General features: G+C 37.2%; 1 protein-coding gene across 4 annotated transcripts in view; it reads left to right on the plus strand.

Annotated features, from left to right (window-relative positions):
- The window catches only part of FLRT2 (fibronectin leucine rich transmembrane protein 2), a 59685-nt gene extending 43748 nt beyond the window's left edge, over positions 1-15937 (plus strand). For all 4 annotated transcript variants that reach the window (XM_014869842.2, XM_088167441.1, XM_014869845.2 and 1 more), the window contains one exon: positions 12277-15937. In XM_014869842.2, the coding sequence (XP_014725328.1) occupies positions 12687-14672 (1986 nt within the window). In that variant the 5' untranslated portion in view covers positions 12277-12686 and the 3' untranslated portion in view covers positions 14673-15937. The remainder of the gene's footprint in view (positions 1-12276) is intronic.
- Positions 15938-20076: the final 4139 nt, after the last annotated feature.

Raw genomic sequence — 20076 nt, forward strand, 5'->3', positions numbered from 1 at the left:
TCACGCTACTTTTTGAGTTAAGGTCAGCTATTTGCTGTAATGGGTCAGAGGTGTCTAGACAGATTTGGAGTGAAATGTCTGACAAATTCTTGCCAAATCCAAACTGAAGGCATATAGGAGTGGTGGTGGGTGAAGCCTCAGATGACTTTCCCCATTCATATTTATTCTAATCGTCAGTGCCACTTTGTTTTCTAAGCTGTGTATTCTACCTAACACAACACAGATGCAGTAGCCCAAAGAGAGAGGTGGAGTAAAAGGGATTTTCACTACAAGAAAATTTCCTTTGTGTAATCAAAGCAACATCTGCAGTTACTCAAGTTCTCAAAATCCTTTTTCCAGGCTGCATATAAGCTCTCCTGCCATTCATGTCTTCATAAAACAGTATTTTGGTATTTTTCCTCATCTGCTCTGGTTCCACATACACATGTATGTATCCAGTGCATGCAATGAAACAGGAAGGTGCAAGCCCATGCTTGCTATTATGCATGTAGCAATAGCAGTATTTCTAAGGCCATCAAAGTTGATTTGCTTTTAAGTTCCCTTAATTTATAATCCCCTATAAAAAAGGAACATGTAGAGGTCAGAGCAGATGAGAAGAGGTAATATTGCTGAAAATACCATGGATTGCATGTAAAGCTAACACTGACTTTATACCCTACATCAACGGGTTGTGCCAGCTATATACCTTATTAGCAGAAGTGTAAGTAAAGACCTTGTGCATTTAGTATGTAAAATTTAGGTGTAAACATAAATCAAAATCCAAGATTTCCTGTACTTACAAAGATACTTTTATTGGGGACCTACCTCAGATTTCAGTACAAAGAAAAACCCGTCAGCAAATCCCCAAATCCCGTAGCACATCTTTATATGCAGTTCATTTAAAGTACCCAGAGGTCTGCATAGAAAACATGAGTGTCTCTTATTTGATTCATGCAGTGACCTGAAAAAAAGAGTGCTGGCAAACCGAAGAAAACAATAATTGCATTTTTGAGCAGGCATATTTTGCTGCCTGTAGAATAGCTTAAAACTCTATCTCACTTTTTCTTTATATATTTCTCCCTCTGGCCCTCTCTCAGGTTTTTTTGTGCACTGCTTCTCTGCCTTTCTGAACTCATTTGAGATGTCCAGTTTTGTATAAGCACAAAATGCTGATAATACTTTTGTGATTCCTTGCAATAACAACGGTGCTGAAAAGTAGCACAAGGACACATACTGATAAGGACTCTACTGCCTGGAATGATTTGGCACATGTCAGGTGGAATTTGCGTTTGAGCTGAAGGCCAACTCCAGGCTTCTGCACCTCTTAGGACCCACTTAAAAGCTACTAAGAGAGTTTAAGTGGTTTGCAAGTCTCTTGTTGGCTGTCTGCACATGGCTAAAAATCACCTACCATGGCCAAGGACTATGGTATTTGCTTTACTATTGGTATATGTCATTTGTGGGCTTCCTGGCAATTATGTTCAACTGATGCAACCACACACAGACCTCAAAGGTAAAGGGGAGAAGTGGAAAAACAAAGCAGAATTGCTTTCTGTGTTCTTTTCCATCTTTGTCAAGATTAATTCAACGTAAAGACTTTGAACTTTACAGTTGAAATAAGCTTAGACAAGCTCTTTTTAAAATGTTTTAGAGCAGTTATTGAGAAATATAATGATAGAAGCTTCAGGACAGAATAGCAGGGCTGTATTCTGTTCTGTGCTGCTTCTTCATAAACGCAAAAGATGGCAGACTCTTTCCTGTGTATCTACCCTGTACATTGTGGACAAAATGAGACCTATTACCATTACTGTATCCTTCTTTCTCTGTTCATGGTTCAGAAGGCTTGTGACTTGGTATATCAGGTGAATCTATTCACACAGAATAGTCAATCCTACAGTCATCAGCATGCGGCAAAAGAAAAATTGGCTGGAGCAACACATCCAGCTTCTGGAGCTAATGTCCGTTTGGCTCTGCTTTGTCTTTGAGCACCTTCTGTGTTGGCAGCATCTCTCTCCTTCAAGGAAATAGTACAGCAGAAGGAAGACTGAAAAGTGACTTAAATCATAACTACAGACGTAAACACCATTTCTTCTGCTCTGTCTCTTCTTCCCCAGGGAACTGAGCTGCTGCCAGAAATTAAAGGCAGATAGTAGTTTCTTGGTTGATGTAAACTGTTGCAGTCAGTGTTTAAACATATAATCGGTGCTCCTTCAACCTGCAGGAACAGTGCTCTGTTGGCTAACACTGCAGTGTATTATTTTATGATCCCTTAAGAGTTCTCATGAGATTCTTGTGGCTCTAATTCTACAGCTGAGAATCACTGGGTTAGATATGTCTATTTACTATTTCTTGCTTGCTCTTATTTCTACTTGTACCTAAAACTGAAGCTGCCTCATGTTAAATGTCCCATGCAGCCTTCTTTTCTCAAAGAATTTTCAAGGTTAAATGGGCGATCTGGATGGCTCTTTGGGAAAGGTAGTAATGTACCCTTTCACTAAATGAGAACCAAATCAGAGCAAAGTGCCAAAAAATTAGCTCTCTGTCAGGATCAAGAACTGGAAGGATTCACATCCCCATTGCTGCAAAGAAATTCTTTAATTCTCTCATATTTTCTTCAATCCTTTTAATCCTGAGATGTATACATGCTTAGGATATGTGTTTGACCAGCAATACTAAAAAGACACAACAAGACTCTCTCAGTGAAAATAGTTACTATCATAGAGTTACTGAAATCCTGAATGACAATTACCAAAAAATAAATGGCAGAACCAAACAAAAGTAAATGAGGTAAAAAAATCTGTTAATGGTCTCTATCCTTGTTAAACTCTTCTCTCCTACTGCCTCTGGCATTTCTTTCCTCTTTGTACTCAGAAAAATCACTGGGTGTACTGGTGTCCAGATAACCAGTGTATGGAGGTTTTTGTATCACTGTAAGACAGTTACAGTTGCAGCTATACCTTTAGTGTTTAATATTATTGATTTTTTTTTCCTGATGATATGTGGGAGCACAAGTTGTTTCCTGTCTGAAGTGCTGTGTCAAATCTGGTGCAGTGAGATTATTGCACACTGCAGGTGGAGACCTGTGCATACAGAAAAGTGTAATTGGATCACTGGGAAAAGATAAGAAATCCAGATCCCCAGGCTCTTGTCAGGCACTATCAATGCTGAGATATTGTACAGTTGATAAATAATTCGGCTATTTAGCTGAATAGGGATTTCGGAGGCTTAGCTGTACATTCTTCATCATTTTAATATCTTTCACCTTTTCTGTTAACTGGTTATCTGGCAATGATTTAAGAATTTTGTTTGATAACCTTCTATTTTGCCTGTTACAGGGACTGTGTCATATAAGCAGGATTTGTTCTATATCCAGGGAACATCTTTGTTCACTGGCCACATAAGTGACTACACTATACACAGCAGGTTCTCTGAAGCAGAAGTTAAGAATGGAAACAACTTTATTAATCTTTCTTGATAGCTCCTTCGAAGTGTTTATGGAGTAGTTCTTAGAGCTGTGAAGGAGCAGCATGCTAAGTAATATTAAAATAAGAAGTAGAGATCTCCATCTGCCTTTGTTGGAAAGATGAACGTATGATGACACTTTCAACTTTATTTATATTGAGGTGCCTAAGAAGTTGAGGGGCAGCTCCTTCCATATTTTCTTTCCAGGCCATATGCTACAAATATGGAAGACAAGAATATGACAGCCCACGCTTATTTGCTTAAGATCCTAAATGAGCCATACCCCACAAGGTAATGTGACGCCGTACAGGATCTCATCAATGATGTAGCACCATGCAACACATTTAAAATGTGTCAAAATGTTGTCTCCAAAGCAGCAATGTTTAGCCACTTAGGTCACTAAAAGCAGCTTTTTCAAATTCTCCACAGACGTTTTGCCAGGCTGCCCACATATCTCTAGATAAAAGCAAACTGTTTGCTTCACAGTGTAGAATAATTTATAGGTAGGAACTAATTTGCTTGCAAAGAAGCAGCAGGTTGCCATCATTTTTTCTTAGTACAAAATGCATTATGTTAACTGCAGTACAGAATGAATGTGTTCCAAAAGAGGAATTATTTGAAATTAATTTAATATTATTAGTGTTTCTCAAACAGTCGTGCCCAGCTTTGTCAAGGAAAGCTGTAAGCCCTCTGAAAAATGGTCAAGAAGGCAAAGAAAGATTATCTTTCTGTTTCTTTCACTGTGTTAAGTGCAGCTGTCCAGAAGCAGATAATTCCATAATAATTTTCACGGTTTTAAATTGTGGAATGTAAACGCTATTTTACAAATGCTTTTATGAGGTGGAGTTGTGTCCAAACTTAGGTTTTTGAGTAAAAAAGTAAATTTGTTATTCTTCCCCTATAGCTTTTTCTCTCTGTCTCTGGTCACAAAGGATCAGAAAACATAGGACCGCAGGCACATTTCCTATTGAAAACATTATCAAAACTCACAAATCTACATGCAAGTTTTTGACTTCAGTGAAATAATATATTTTAATGAAAATGCATTTTGTTGAAATGTTCTGGATAGCTCCTTATGTGAGATTCTTTTCATCTGCCATTTCCAACTTTCTCAAATCACATCATCACATGGTACATTGATGAGTTTATGGAGTGCTGGATGAGATCTATCAAACCTATTTCACCTAAGATATGAGAACAGCTTTTGGGGATGAAAGACTAGGGAGTTAATTTACTGCCATACTAAATAGATCATTCTCACTGTTTGACAAATTTGTTAAGTTTTGAACACTGCAGCATAAGACTGGTGAAAAATTAGAGTAGGCCTTGGGGCAAGGTTAATAAAGACACCAATAACCCTTTGCTAGTAGGTGCAATACTCCATTTAATATGAGTCCTGGAGGTGATCATCTGTTCCTCTTTACCCACTGGAGTGAAAATATCATGATGGTCACCATCTGGAGTAAATTTTCAGCAATCAGCAATTTTATAATGAAAGCAGGGATATTTTCCTATAAAAAGATGCTTGGGCTGTCAATGACTTTGGGCTGCCTTGAAGTCCTACACAACTCAGAAGTTCACATTGGTAAAAAAACTGAAATTCTGCACCTTTTCTTCTTCTTTGTGTTCTGTGAGGGAGTCTTGTCTGCTCATGTACAGGCAATTAAAGATTTTGCTTTTTAATTTGCTATATGTGTCCTCATTAACTTTTCCTAACAGCTTCAATTAGTTGAAATATTTGTTGTGTGTTTCCTATATTAGAATTCAGAACTCCCCAGCAGGAAGTTCTTAGTGGCAGTTTTCCATTTCTAGAACTCCTAAGATGAATTATCACTAGAAATAGGTCCATGAGAGATTAATTCATGCAGGCAGTCATTCAGATAAGATTGGATGGTATGACAAACCAAAACATGAATTTGGATGGATATGTTTTCCACTAGATATTCTACAGTATTTCATTTATGGGTTTTATTACTAAAAATAGTCTTATTTTTAAAAATTTGTATTTACATATGAATGCACGAGGAGCAGAGGCAATTTTTTTTTTTTTTTTGCCACAGACTGCAAACAGTTGTTTCTGGGCTCAGAGGCTTGTTAATTTTCACAGGTGAGGTAGTCTTGATAAAGTTGTGCAATGTCAAATTTTCAGAATAACTCCCTTCTGCTGCAATTCAGTAACTGTTAAACACGTGAATGAAGATAACATTAGTCTAGGTAGTTTCCACACCTGAACTTTGGCACTTCAACACCCGTTTATGGAGGAGTCTGAGGAGGTGAGCAGGGTGTGTCGTACAGCACAGTGCCTGACAGGATGACTGGCAGCCTTGAATGCATGGCCCCACCTGAGGCACTAATGCTATTGATCTTGTAGCTATTTCAGCTCTGCTTCCTGGACTACAACAGGCACTTTAGTGATTATGTCTTGTAGTAGGTTCTCTCTCTTGACCTGTTACTGGTTCCTGCTAATGTGTGCAAGGAAATAAATCTCTTCTACCTGCGTCCTCCCACCTCCACCAAAACCTATATTTTTTTCCATTGTTTGTTCTCTTTTCTCTCTCTCCCTCTTACAGGCCTCCTCATACGTATGAAGTAATTTCACTCTGCAGTAACTCACAAGTAAATAATTTTGAACCTTGAAGCTGGGAATAGTTCTTTTATAAGAATACACGTACATTTTCCCAGTAACAAAATCTTATACAACTCAGTTTGTCAGGTATGTAACAGAGACGCCATTGAAAAAGTCAGCAGCCACAAACAACTTCGAGGAAGAAGTGTGTGCATGGGTGCGAGGACAGACAAAGTGAGAAGAAAACAAGTCCCACATTTATTAATTTATTTGTTTATTTAGGGGAAAGAGAGTTTCCTGCTGCTTAGCTCCCTCTCCTGGCAGTCAGGAATTGGGCTGTGTCAGAGTCCTGTTGAACCTGTACACTACCCAAACTTCCAAAGACAAAGTTCTTGTTCACTATAATAGCATTCCTTTTAAAAAGGGATTTCCTGAACCCTGCATCTTCTGGGCAATGTGTCAACATAATAATTTGCAGAAATGTAGCTAGAAATAGAAAAAAGGCTTGGAGGACCAGAAGATTACAGAAGAACCAGAAGGAGAATGATGGTAAATGATGTCTTTACACCCGTTGTTGCAAGATGTTCCATTCTCTAAATTTTCTCCAGTCTCCACCAAGGCAGATCCAAATCAATTTCACTTGCTTCCTCAGGCTGCCTGATTAGAGGTTTTAAGAATAATTATAAATGCAAGTTGAGAAGTAAAACCAGAAACATCCTGATCAGAGTAGAAAAAAGCACAAGAGTTCAGAAGTGTACATTTGCTGAATCATTTTGCTAAAAATATGGCAAAGACATTAATGCTCTTCTCTGCCAAAATCGGTTCATATAGACTTCATTGTGTCTGTAACAGTGTACAGAGACACTCTAAGGTTTCCTTCCTATACTAGCTACTGAGCATTATCCTGTCATCAATACTCACTTTAGAAGAGGGCACCAAGGATGGTTTCTTCCTCTTTCTATCCCTTTTTCTTCACCTCTTTTTCTTCCTCCTTACCTTTTTTTCTTACACAAAACACACCCATAATTATGAAGTGACCAGAACAGCACATATGCAAAAGGGCTTCCATTAAAAGCATTTTGATTCCTTTGGGTCATTTTCCCTGTGCCTTTGATGCAGAGATTATAGACTCATATTAAAATTTGAACACAAAGTTCAAACCCAAGAAACTCATAGGGAAATATGTACAGGAAGCTATCACCCAAGGCTCCTAATCACTTAAAAAAAAACAAAACAACCCCCCCCCCCAAAAAAAAAAAACAAAAACAACCAAAAACAAAAAAACACCCCCCCCCAAAAAAAACCACCCCCCAAAAAAAACCCCAACCAAACAAACAAAAAAAACCCAGAAACCAAAACACAAAAATCAAAACACCAGGATATTAATTAATGTATACACTCACAGATATAAACTTACTTATATGGAAAAAAGGCATTTGTCAGGTAGTATTTTGTGTTTTTTCTTGTTACCAGTTGAAAGATACACAGGGACATTTTTCTTAAGAACGAGGAACTCTGTACTAGATTTTATACGAATGGAATTAGATTTGTTTTCTGTTTGTCATTCAATTCCAGACATAATAGCTTTGTACTTACTGTATATTATAATTATGTAGAGTAAGATTATGACTTGATTATAACCCTGGTCTGCAGTACAGCCAAGAAAATCTATGCCAAATGGTTTAGTGCTAAATAAGTCACTGACTGGTAATAGTGAAAAGAATAGGTATGACCATTTGGTTTTGGTTTTGGTTGCTTTTCAATTTACGTGGCACTGAGGTCCAGATAGATGGAAGAACTGCTGGGAAAAGTGGTGCTAAGTGGTTAGACTATCAGAGCAAAAAAGGCCTTGGATTCCTTTGACCTGTTTTTTTGTTATTTTCAGGATTCCTTGAATGAAAGAATAGCCAAGTATTCCTAATTTTATTATCTCTAAAAAATGTATAGCCTTAATGTAAACCATAGTTAGGCTAATGAAGATAGACAGCCTGGCTTTAGGAGCACTTCAAAACTCTGTGCTTATAACATAGGGCTGTAAGTATTCATATGCAGGCTTGGCCCCATATGCTATCTTCTCCCTTTATTCTCTGTTATCTTCCCTGAATATCACGAGGTTCTCAGGTAGCCACAGGGACCTTGACCGCCCGTTTGGGAGACTGCAGAATGAAAAATGGAAAAGATGGTTCTAAGAGAAGTTTTGGAGATTCTTTAGACAGTGTAGGCAGAACCACTGAGGCAGTATGCCTGTCAGTGAGGTAGGAAAAAGCTCCACAAGCAGACTACTAGTGAGTTGATTTTTTTCCTCTAGATGCCACAAATCTATAATTGAACATAATTTTCAGTAATATATTAATTATTTAATGGCTATGCACAGCAGGGTGACAAAGGCTGGAAGTCTATGGAGGATTCTGACCAGTAAAAGTACAACTAAAAAAAAAAACAGAATTCACCTTCCCAACTTGCAGACAGATGTTTCAACCTTTAAATTATCTTTAATCAAAACACCATATCTTTTATCCAGTACATAAAGCCAGAATTTTTTATTTTCCAGCTAGAATCAGTTATGCCAAAAGGGAGTTTAAACAAGGCAAGTTTGACAAAAGACTGAAAGATAAAAATGTTGATCAGGAATGCATTGTAAGTTATGAAAATAGGTATTTCCATTGATTGCAGGAACTACTAAGCCAAATTTTCAGACTTGGTCACCTGAAACATGATATTTCCTCATCTATTTCAATATGGTTTTCTTAACTCCATTGTATCATTCCTTAAATCCTAATGGGATTTAATAACCTGTCTGCAGTAAGGTAGGAAATGTCTTACCCACTTGGAAGATATAACTTGTGTCTAAGGAGGATATATAATAGAAATAAGTATATATACTATATATAATAGTATAAGTATTCTATATAATAGAAATAATAGAAAACAAGTGTACAAGGGAGGAAATAGAAACAAAAATTACCAAATTGGTAGTGGACAGATGTGTTATTATTGAGGCATTTGCTTGTCAATTTCTTTAATTTTAAGTTAATTGTGACACTTGCCTTTTTCTCTACCTACATTGGTTTATAGAACTTTCTCATTTCAAATAAGCAAAGTTACTGCCACCTATGGCTTGTCAGTCAACTCCTAAGATTTACAATCACAATAACTTTAATTCCTCCACTTCCAAATCTCTACTTCTGAAAAAATCAGTAAATTTGCAGAGAGACTCAATTAATATTTGCAGTTGTATTGAAAAGAGAGTTTGCTTTAGGAAGCCAGCATGCCAGGAATGAGGGAGTGGGGGGATGGGGGTGAGCCGAGTGACTCTACCTGCCTTCAGTTTTGGGTGTTTACTGAAGGAAAAACTGTTTACACTTTTCTAGCCTTTTGGAATTTATGGATGATGGTTTTCCTTCATAGAGTTTCTTTTGCTTTTAATCAAATAGGTTTACAGCTCTTCAATCTTTTTAATGTTTTTGGGGTAGAGATTTCTGACACAGAGACAGAATTCATTTTTCCATTAGGGTCCCTGAGATATGCTGAAACATACAGCAACTATTAGCCCTCTTTTAAGCTAGTATTAAACAGTTGTAAAAGACTACTGAAGTAAACCCCTTCTCAAAAAAGTTATTTAAATACATTTAGTTATATCCTTGCTTCCTCATTCTTTACCTCAGCCACACCACTGTCAACCCTGAAGTCATAAATATCTAGTTAGATATGTCCTTGTGCTCTTGCTTAGTATGATCAAGTCTGGTTCCAAATACGTTAATCTCTACTGATTTTTATTGTATCAGTTTATTAAGGACTGATATCTAGAGTTTAGGATAGTGGCATTAATAAGAGGACTACCTTTCTTGCCATCACGAGGGAAGAAAACATTAGGAAAGTTTTAACAGATTTCTGAAAGCAAAATCCATGTAACAAAATAAGAAGAGAAACTCCAGAATCTGCTTAAGTGACTGTCCAATCAAAGCTCTTTTTATTGTAATATCTAATGAGAAGTGCTGTGTGCTTCACCTAAGTTTTTTAATCATTACTGAAATCTTTAATTCAGGTGCCACATCTACTTAGGTGAGAGGTACACTGGACAGAGTACTAGAATGCATAAATCAGTTTTAATATGACAGTTTGTTCTTAGAAGGTTCCCAGCAAACCAGGAGCTGCAGCTGCCTGTGGCTGCATGTTCTCAGCTGGGCTTTCTGTTTTACCCGGGAGTGAAATAAAACCTAATCAGTAACTGGACTTACAATGGGAAGTGAGATTAGTGCAAGGTATTGGATCTGTTAGGATGTACAGGCTGTCTCTCTCTGATGATGATGGAAAAGTGAGAGTAATAACAATTATTATTACTCTGTGTGGTCCCAAGCATCTCAGAGGATGCTCTGCATATCCATTCTCATTTTAAAAGAGAGTGTCATGACCGATCAGAGCACTGTGATCTAGATGGGAGCCAGGCCGTATTAGAGGCAGATAAACTGTCACACTTAGGCTCATGTTAGGATGTAATCCTGTTAAGAGTTTCTCTACAGTATCACATCATCTGACATAATTGAAAAGAAATCACTCTTGACTGAAATATGCCTGTGAGAGAGAAAACCATGAACAGTGGGGTACCTAATTTACTGTTTCTATAAAAGGCTGTATTACATATCTATATTTTTAAAATTTGAATTTTTAATAATAAACAGGATTTTTCACGGTTTCACTTTTTTATCTGCAACTGTTTGAACCTTGATGATGCTCTAAAGAAATACAGTAATCTGCAAGTGCAAGGTTGAAGGGTTATAACAGTTTGTCTCCTAAGGATGCTTTCTACACTACCAGTCCATAGGACTCCCAAAAGTAGCATCAGGGACATGTTATAAATTGCACAGCTCTATCAGAAGAACAACGTTATATGTATGATCAAAGTAAATTTCTTTCTGAATGACCTGGATGTTCTTAAATTGTTTAAATAAATATAATAATAATAAAAAATAAATAATAGGGGAAAAAACACCATTTTGAAACAGGATTTTTGTTCACTAAAATTCTATTTTGTTGAAATCCCAGCCTGAGTTTTGATCTGGATAAACAAAACCTGGAAATATTCTGTGCTTATGTCACTGCAATTGAAGACCCTGAAATCTGCACATTCTTTGTACTTGCTAAGGTTGATATCCTTCATTAGGTCAACTATGTATAATACATGGGGGGGCTGGGGGCACGACAATCATTGTCAACAACATAAAACAAGACAAGATAGCATCAAACAACACAGTATCTTTCATTGCATGCTTTAGAGAGTGGGAATGTTTAGTTATAGATCTGGATAATAAATAGTAGCTGAGAACACAAAAGTATGCTTGCAAGCTGAAAATACACATTAAGGAGCTCAACTATAGTAAAGCTAACATACTTGTTTATGTAGTCATTCACAGATAACTGTGTAGCAAAATTAAAAGCCATATCTAACCTTTATGGTTTCAAAGGAAGTGTTCTGCAAAACTGCCATCATTTGAGCTGATCTCCTAAAACAATAACTTAGCAGATGTGAGCCTCTTTCATTTAGTGGAGAGCAAGTTGTGAAATTTATTGACAGCACAGTTCACATCAGAACCAATATCAAGATGATAGTTTTAGCAAATATATGTCTTACAGCAGGGTATGTTACATTCATGGAGTACCATACTTGTTTAAAAGACTCTCCTCATAAGGCTCTAATTCACTAGAGCAAGGTACAATAATCTGGCAGCGTGAATTAATTTGGACAATATATGCAATGATATTACAGAAATAAGGGCAGAATATTCCAGAGTCTGGTAGAAAATGAGAAAAAACATGGAATGTGATTAAAGAATACAGCCCAGAGTCTGCTCTGTCAGGCATCAATGAATAGCAGTCATTGAAGTCAGTGGTTCTGCAGAAGAAAAATAATTACCTGAGCAAAAATTTCCAGTTAAATGGTTTAGGTTTGGGGTTGTTTTCAGTTCTAGAATTTTAAACAGACTGTGAGGGGACAAAGACTGGAGGTATAGTATGCAAGTGCAAGTAATAGATCTAGCCTTCACTAACGTCACTGAAAATCCTTCAGTCTTTGCAATGACTTTGCATCAAATCTATTTCAGGACTATTTAACAGTAATATTAAGCTAATGTTTAATATTAATGCCTTTTTTTCCCTTTTTTTCTCAGAAATCCATAAAGAGCTCAACCTTAGAATAGTCTTCTAATGGGCTTGATCTTCCCTATTAAACATTTCATGCTATTCAGCTTTTTCTTTTCTCTTTCCTTTTACAGGCAGGCCACATCTGACAGATAGCGGATATGAGGACTTTGCTGACTTCAGAAAGCTGACAGAAACCAACAGACTTCAGTGAAATACCCCTCCAACCACAGAGACTTTTGGTAGCTTTAAAGTAACCTGTTGTTCAAGTGCAAAGACATGGCAACTGGTTCTTTCAGCACACATGGAGGAAGGCAACAAACATTGTAACCCTGGCTAATAAGACTGTGTTTTCCTTATCAAAAGTAGGAGGTAGGCCAATTATAAAAGGATTATTTTATTGTTATCCTCCAGGACTTTAACTCTGGCCTGAACACTGGACATAAATAGAAGCCAATTTTAATGACCTGCGATTTTGTTACCTGTGTGTTATTATTGTTATCAGTTCCTAAACAATTTGGTACTTTATTTCTTTAAATTAGAAATGGGTTCGTGGATTAAAATGTGGCCCACAGATTGGGCTCTTCTCATGAAATCATGGCTTATCTTTTCCCTGGGGCTCTACATACAGGTCTCCAAAACTTTGGCCTGCCCAAAAGTGTGCCGCTGTGACCGAAACTTTGTCTACTGTAATGAACGAAGCTTGACCTCAGTGCCTCTTGGGATACCGGAGGGTGTAACCGTCCTCTACCTCCATAATAACCAAATTAATAATGCTGGATTTCCTGCAGAGTTGCACAATGTCCAGTCTGTGCACACAGTCTACCTGTATGGCAATCAATTGGATGAATTCCCCATGAACCTGCCCAAGAATGTCAGGGTTCTCCACCTGCAGGAAAACAACATTCAGACTATTTCACGTGCTGCTCTTGCTCAGCTTTTGAAGCTGGAAGAACTGCATCTGGATGACAACTCCATCTCCACTGTTGGTGTTGAGGATGGGGCATTCCAGGAAGCCATCAGCCTCAAGCTTCTGTTCTTGTCCAAGAATCACTTAAGCAGTGTGCCAGTAGGCCTTCCTCTGGACTTACAAGAACTTCGTGTAGATGAAAACCGGATCGCTGTCATTTCAGACCTGGCCTTCCAGAATCTTACAAGTCTGGAGCGTCTGATTGTGGATGGCAATCTCCTTACTAATAAAGGCATAGCTGAAGGCACCTTTAGCCACCTCTCCAAGCTCAAGGAATTCTCAATAGTTCGGAATTCACTGACTTACCCTCCTCCCGATCTTCCAGGTACACATCTGCTAAGACTTTACTTGCAGGACAACCAGATAACCCATATACCACTTACAGCCTTTTCAAACCTCCACAAACTGGAACGTCTTGATATTTCCAACAATCAACTTCGGATGTTGGCAAAGGGAGTATTTGATAATCTCCATAACCTGAGACAACTCACTGTAAGGAATAATCCCTGGTTATGTGACTGCAGCATAAAGTGGGTCACTGAATGGCTCAAATTTATTCCTGCTTCCATCAATGTACGGGGTTTTATGTGCCAGGGACCAGAGCAGGTCCGAGGTATGGCAGTCAGGGAGCTCAATATGAATATGTTGTCATGCCCTACCACCACCCCTGGTCTGCCACTTATCATCACCCCAGTCCCAGCTACAACCATGCCAACTACATTAGTTCCCAGCTCATCATTTCCTCCCTCAAGTAGTAAATATAATCCTCTCACTCCCATTATTGCCACACTCCCCACTGTGCCTGACAGAGAGGACAGAGAAAGGGTGACACCTCCTTTGTCTGAATGGATTCAGCTCTCCATCCATTTTGTGAATGACACTTGCATCCAAGTCAACTGGATGTCACTTTTTTCAGTGATGGCATATAAACTCACATGGGTTAAAATGGGCCATAGTCTGGTAGGAGGAATTGTTCATGAACGAATAATTAGTGGTGAGAAGCAGCAATCAAGCTTGGTAAATCTGGAGCCCAAATCCACTTACCGGATTTGTTTGGTTCCACTGGATACTTATAACAACTACCGAACTGGAGAAGACACTGTCTGTTCAGAAGCCACAACCAAGGCTTCCTTTTTGAATGGCAGCAACATCCCTTCCAGCCATGAACAGGCAACTTCTCAGAACCTAGGCTCCCCATTTCTGCTGGCAGGGCTGATTGGGGGTGCAGTGATATTTGTCCTCATGGTCTTGCTCAGCATTTTTTGCTGGCACATGCACAAAAAAGGTCGTTACACCTCCCAGAAGTGGAAATATAACCGGGGCCGTCGGAAAGATGACTACTGTGAGGCAGGGACCAAGAAGGACAACTCCATCCTGGAGATGACGGAAACCAGCTTCCAGATTGTCTCCTTAAATAATGATCAGCTCCTTAAAGGAGATTTCAGACTGCAGCCCATTTATACCCCTAACGGGGGCATTAACTACACAGACTGCCACATCCCCAACAACATGCGATACTGCAACAGCAACGTCTCAGACCTGGAGCACTGTCATACGTGATAGTGAGGGAAGATGGGGGTCTCTAGGACAAGGAGAAAAAAACTCTAGAAAAAGATAAGCCCCCCAACAATAATGAAAAAAAAAATTACATTTGATAAATGTTACACAGATGCATTTATGCATTTGAATACTCTGTAATTTATACGGTGTACTATATAATGGGATTTAAAAAAAAAAGTGCTATCTTTTCTATTTCAAGTTAATTGCAAATGGTTTTGTAACTCTTTGCTTTTTAAATCTTTAAAAAAATATTGCTGAGTACTGTACAGGGTTGTACAATAAGAACCCAATGTCATGGCAAAGGAAAGAATGACTCATTCTTCAAACATTAACCACTTTGCTGTCGAAGCAGTCTGAGGGATGTTAAGTTTCTAGGTGTCCTGGAATACAGGAAAATAAGTGCATATTAAAACAGGGTCACTAGGAACAGGCAAAAGCAATTCATATAAAATGGGCACAACCCTTCTAACTTGAACCCAGCAGTTGCTGTTGAGCTTCAAACAATTGGAAATACATCCGTTCCTCTTTGTCAGTACTGCACTTCTCACCTCCAACTGAAAGCTGGAGTTCTGAGTGCTGCCAAAAAAGCTACTTTCTTGTTTGATTAGTTTTCTTTCAATCTGCTTGGAATAGGAAACGCGGAAAGAGCTCAGTGTCGAACTCAAAGTGACCTTGATTCTTATTTGCAAAAGTTGCTCCGAAAATGTCCCCACTACTAGATACTTTATCTTAGAAACTGTTTGTGCTTTACATTAGGATTAAGAAGCTTCAGGCATTCTGGACCCTGCTCAGTGGGAGGTGAAGGTTATGTAACAGAGAGTTGTCATTAAGTTGTGCCTCTTAGTAGAACAGCATTTGTTGACATAGCATGTTCAAGTAAAACCAGAATGAGGGAAATTCTGAGTGCTCCCAGCTCTGCAGTATTCATGTACATGTTCATGTAATTTGAAATCTAAAAGTGCATATTGCTGAAAACATGGTGCAAAATATAAGGGCAATGGAAAGGTTTTGCTAATAATTTGTATGATTCAAGCTTTGACTTAAGGGTCTGATTTATGTTCAGTAAGGAAAAATAAGGAAAAAAAAAGCAAAAAGAGAAAACAACAAGAAATATATTGTAAAAATTATTTAGTACTGGAAAAAACTCCAGGGCTATTATGAACTGAAATACGTGCAGTGGGGAAAATCATGTACAAATCTTGGTGAGTTTGTTTGTTTGTTTGTTTTGCTTTTTCTCCTTCCCAATTAAAGTATACAGAGACTGACATTAGCTAAGCATTTGATTGACTGGGGAATTTTGAGAACACAGGTACACAATCTCCTTCTGAATTACCCTTCTTTTCCTTAAGCATTTTTGAGTTTTCCATAATGATTTCTGCTCACAACCAGTAGGCGGGTTTAGAATTTGATTTTTTATACCCTCAGATTCTTCAGCTGCAATACTTTCTCAGTCCTTGAGCTTTACATGCACTATGCAAAACATCATGCTTGTATTCAAACCATAATGCAGCTCTCAAAATTATGTAATATTTCAACCACTCTGCTAACTCAATGACTGCCAAGAACTGTGGTGAAATCTAATTATTTGGGGGTTTTTCAGTTTGCTTTTTTAATGTAGTGAATTTTCTTCTGAGTTTGGGGACAAGCTAAAGCTACATCACATTGAAAAAAAAAAAGCAAAAAAAAAGCAAAAAAAAAGAGACAAAACTTCCCTGAGGTAGTAGGGAACCAAAGAGAGAAAATTTTACAGTTATCACCTAGGAATACACAGAAAGTTGCTGCATGTGCATTAGAAGTAAAGGCTGAAGCACTTTCACAGTGGAATACTTAGACTTTTCACTTTATGAAGCTCCTTATGTTGGAAGAGAGGTTTTTAATCCTTTCCTTCGCTCATGTCACTCAACCCATTCTTGAAACTCAGCAGTCTATGAGTATGTATATTCTGCACCTCAGATCACATGATAATACTAATTTTCTGCAATGACAAAATGATCCTCGTTATGATTGATGGCAAAGTACAACCATTTTGTAAGGAATCACATCCTCCCACCAGCACCTTATAAAATCACATTTTGAAATTCCACTCTATATTCTGTATATTTGCTATTTTCTCCAGCTATAGCAGGTATCCTAAACAACCTGTGTGGCTATTGTAATAGTCATCTCACTAAAATTTTGCTGAGTAAAAGTTTACCATATGATTTCAAATGGCATAATTCTAGTTAGAAAGTCTATGCAAAGCAGAGGTTTTTTTTCTGCAATCTATTTACTGATGATAAGGTTGATACTTTTGGGCTTTGGTTTTTTGTTTTAGTCGGTTTTTGGGGTTTTTTGTTTGTTTGTTTGTTTTGTTTGACATATTTTAGGTGCCCCAACTCAAAAGACAAGCAGATAATAGTTGTGCTTCTGCACAGGCTTCTGTTGCATGCTGGAGTTTGCTTGAAGTTAAGCAGAGCCAGGAATTCCCATTGGGTGTGGACATAGTATTTAATTTCAATGAAACAATTGGTTGTACATTCGGTTTCCAAAGGCCTCCTTTGAAAGTACATGCTTACTAGTATTTTGTACTTCAATGACTGATGCAGGGGGAGTCTTCTGTTCTAGACCTCAGTAAACCATAGGCACTTTATTTGTAGCAATTGGCTTATTCAGGGAATTTGGCCTGTACTGCAGGTGAATGATCCACAAGCCCAACCTGATGACAAGAAATCTGGTTACTTATTGAATAGGGTGAAAACAGAATATATTCACAAACTGTTTGTTTTGATCTTTAATGATAAAACACACACACACACACACACACACACACACACACACACACACACACATATATATATATATATATATATATATATATATGTAGACTATGACTCGCTTACCTAGATCAAAAATCACAATGATATTAAAGACAGCATATTTTATGCTTCCTCTCAGTATGAAGAAAAATATATGAATTTGTATGGGTACTGAGAAAAGTTTCTTTACTATATACTCTTGAAAAAATCATAGTAAGCACCTTATACCAAAATTTGTGGATAGAGCTTGGAATATTATCTAAAAAAATTCAGAGCTGTAGTCAACTGAAGGATCATATGTGTCATTTGCAGAATGTTTCTCCCAATTTAATTGTTCCTTAGCTCCAAAACAGGTAATATATTTCAACTTAAAACAGAATTTGGGACTTCCCAAAGTGCCTGTCACAGAAACGTCTGAGATTTCATTTTAGTTCCCACCTAGATAAGCACTTAGTGAACAAATTTCACAAGGTAAAGTATGTATAAAAAGAGTTAAAAATGGACAATGATCTTTTGGCAATATAAAGGTTAAGATTAGTAGCCTTTTCCTTGGGCATTGTAAACGTTGGGGCGATCTTCACTTAGGACGAATACCTGACCACAAATAATAATGAAAAGCTATTGAGCAGAAGTGCCAAATATGAATATGTACAACTCACTGGAAATGTTCACTTTTAAGTCCTGATTTGATCAAGTTCATTGGATCTGGGGACAAATTAATTTTTTCAGACAAAATTTCACCCATCTTCCATTGTATACTGCTAATAGTAGACATAGATGTGCAGAAAGATTGGTGAGTAGAATAAAATATGCAGTTGTGTTAAAGATGCATCACACTGCTGTTCCCAGTACTTAGGGTTCTTCTGAAGGCATATTTATTTACAAACTTGTCCCTATTTTCACGGATTCTGTCACTTTAACAAGTGCTCCTTGTGTATGGCTTGCTGGCACAAACACCTGATTAATGCATGGACTTTGTGTTAACAGGTTCTTATTGGAACATTATTACTGAGTTTCTTTGTAAGAATATTTAGGGAATAAGCTACTTTGAATTGAAAAGATATTAGCAGTTTTCCCTATATGCCAATAAAGGACTACAGTGAATATCATGTAAAACAGAAAAATGAATTAGAATATGATATTTGTTATTAGAGTAGTTCAACTATATTTTTCTCTGAATAGTTTTCTTTTTTTCATAAGAGCAAATTTCTCTCTCGGAAAATTTATTAATTTCAATTTTGCAAACAAAATAACTTTATGCATATTGATATTGTTTTAAGGGTCTATTTAAGGCACTTTATTAATGGCATTGAAGTAAAAGTTCAGTCTCAGCTTTTGACAGTAAAGTGGTTAATTCCCATTGAAGTCTACATTTATAGTACTTCTTCACCTTAAATTTAACATGGAGATATTAAAGTTTTTTTATTTAGAACATGAGAACAATGGTTTTACACATGACTTATCTTTACAGCTCAGTGGAAAAACAAAACAGAAGTGAGTGCCAAAACCAAAAGTTACTGGCTCTGAACCTCATCAAATCCTGCCTGATGCTCTCTTCTAAACACAGAGATAATCCTAGGAAGCTGATGATCACTCCTTCCCTGAACTCTATCAAACAGGGCACTTGGTATCCCAGATGATACTGCAGGCAATATTGAAGCATTTGGCATTAAATTTTTGTACAGCAGAGAATGTTTTGCTCTTTAAAAGGACTCTGGCTAGTAGTCCATATGGAAAACTAGCACAGAAGAGATTTGGCAGCATTTTATTGCTCTGGGGCTCTGTGAAAATGTGTCTCATGAGAGCTGAATTCTGATCCTCTCAGAAAAAGATAAGCTACTAAACAAATTGTTATCATGAGTTGATCCCAAATATCTGAAGATGATCTTTCATAAAATTGATTTTAACGGAGATATGCACACTTGATTCTGTTCTGTGTTTGCTATACTTTCTATCTTTAACATGGAAAAATAGATGGTTTGAAGTCTGCGTTATCTGTTTTCTGCAATCTGCCATGTTGCACGCATTGTTAACTTCAAAACCTCACTATACACTATATATTATCTTGTTGACATATTCAGTAAAGAGTTATTTAAAAAAATACAACAATCTTGCTGTATTTATATGAGCAAGTTAATTAAAATAAGGATGTGGGTATGTGAAAGGGACAAACAATACCAATCTTTTGTACTTTCATTCATGGAGATATTTTCAGGTGTTCTACTGAAACTTCTGTCTGTTCAATTCTCTCTTCAGTTCCTAAAAGACAGATATCATCTGTCTCTCGAAGACTTAAATAATTTTTCACCTCAGTTTCTCAGATTTAATCTTATCTTTAAAAAGTTATCTTTTTCTAATACACATTAAGAAAATCATTGTAAAATGAGAACAGATGTACTCCAGTGTTTGCAATTAATAGGTACACTTAAGGAGCTACACATATCTATAAAAAATATATATTTGTGGAAACTGTGACTCATATGCAAAGCCATTTGATAAATGCATTGGACATTCATCCATGACAATCATGAATCTGTTTTTTAACTATTATTATTTAATTCATTTGTTTCCTTGAAATGAAATAGGATTTTTTTCCAATTCTCCCTTCA

Source organism: Sturnus vulgaris, chromosome 6, assembly GCF_052056855.1.
Source record: "Sturnus vulgaris isolate bStuVul1 chromosome 6, bStuVul1.hap1, whole genome shotgun sequence".
Lineage (NCBI taxonomy): Eukaryota > Metazoa > Chordata > Aves > Passeriformes > Sturnidae > Sturnus > Sturnus vulgaris.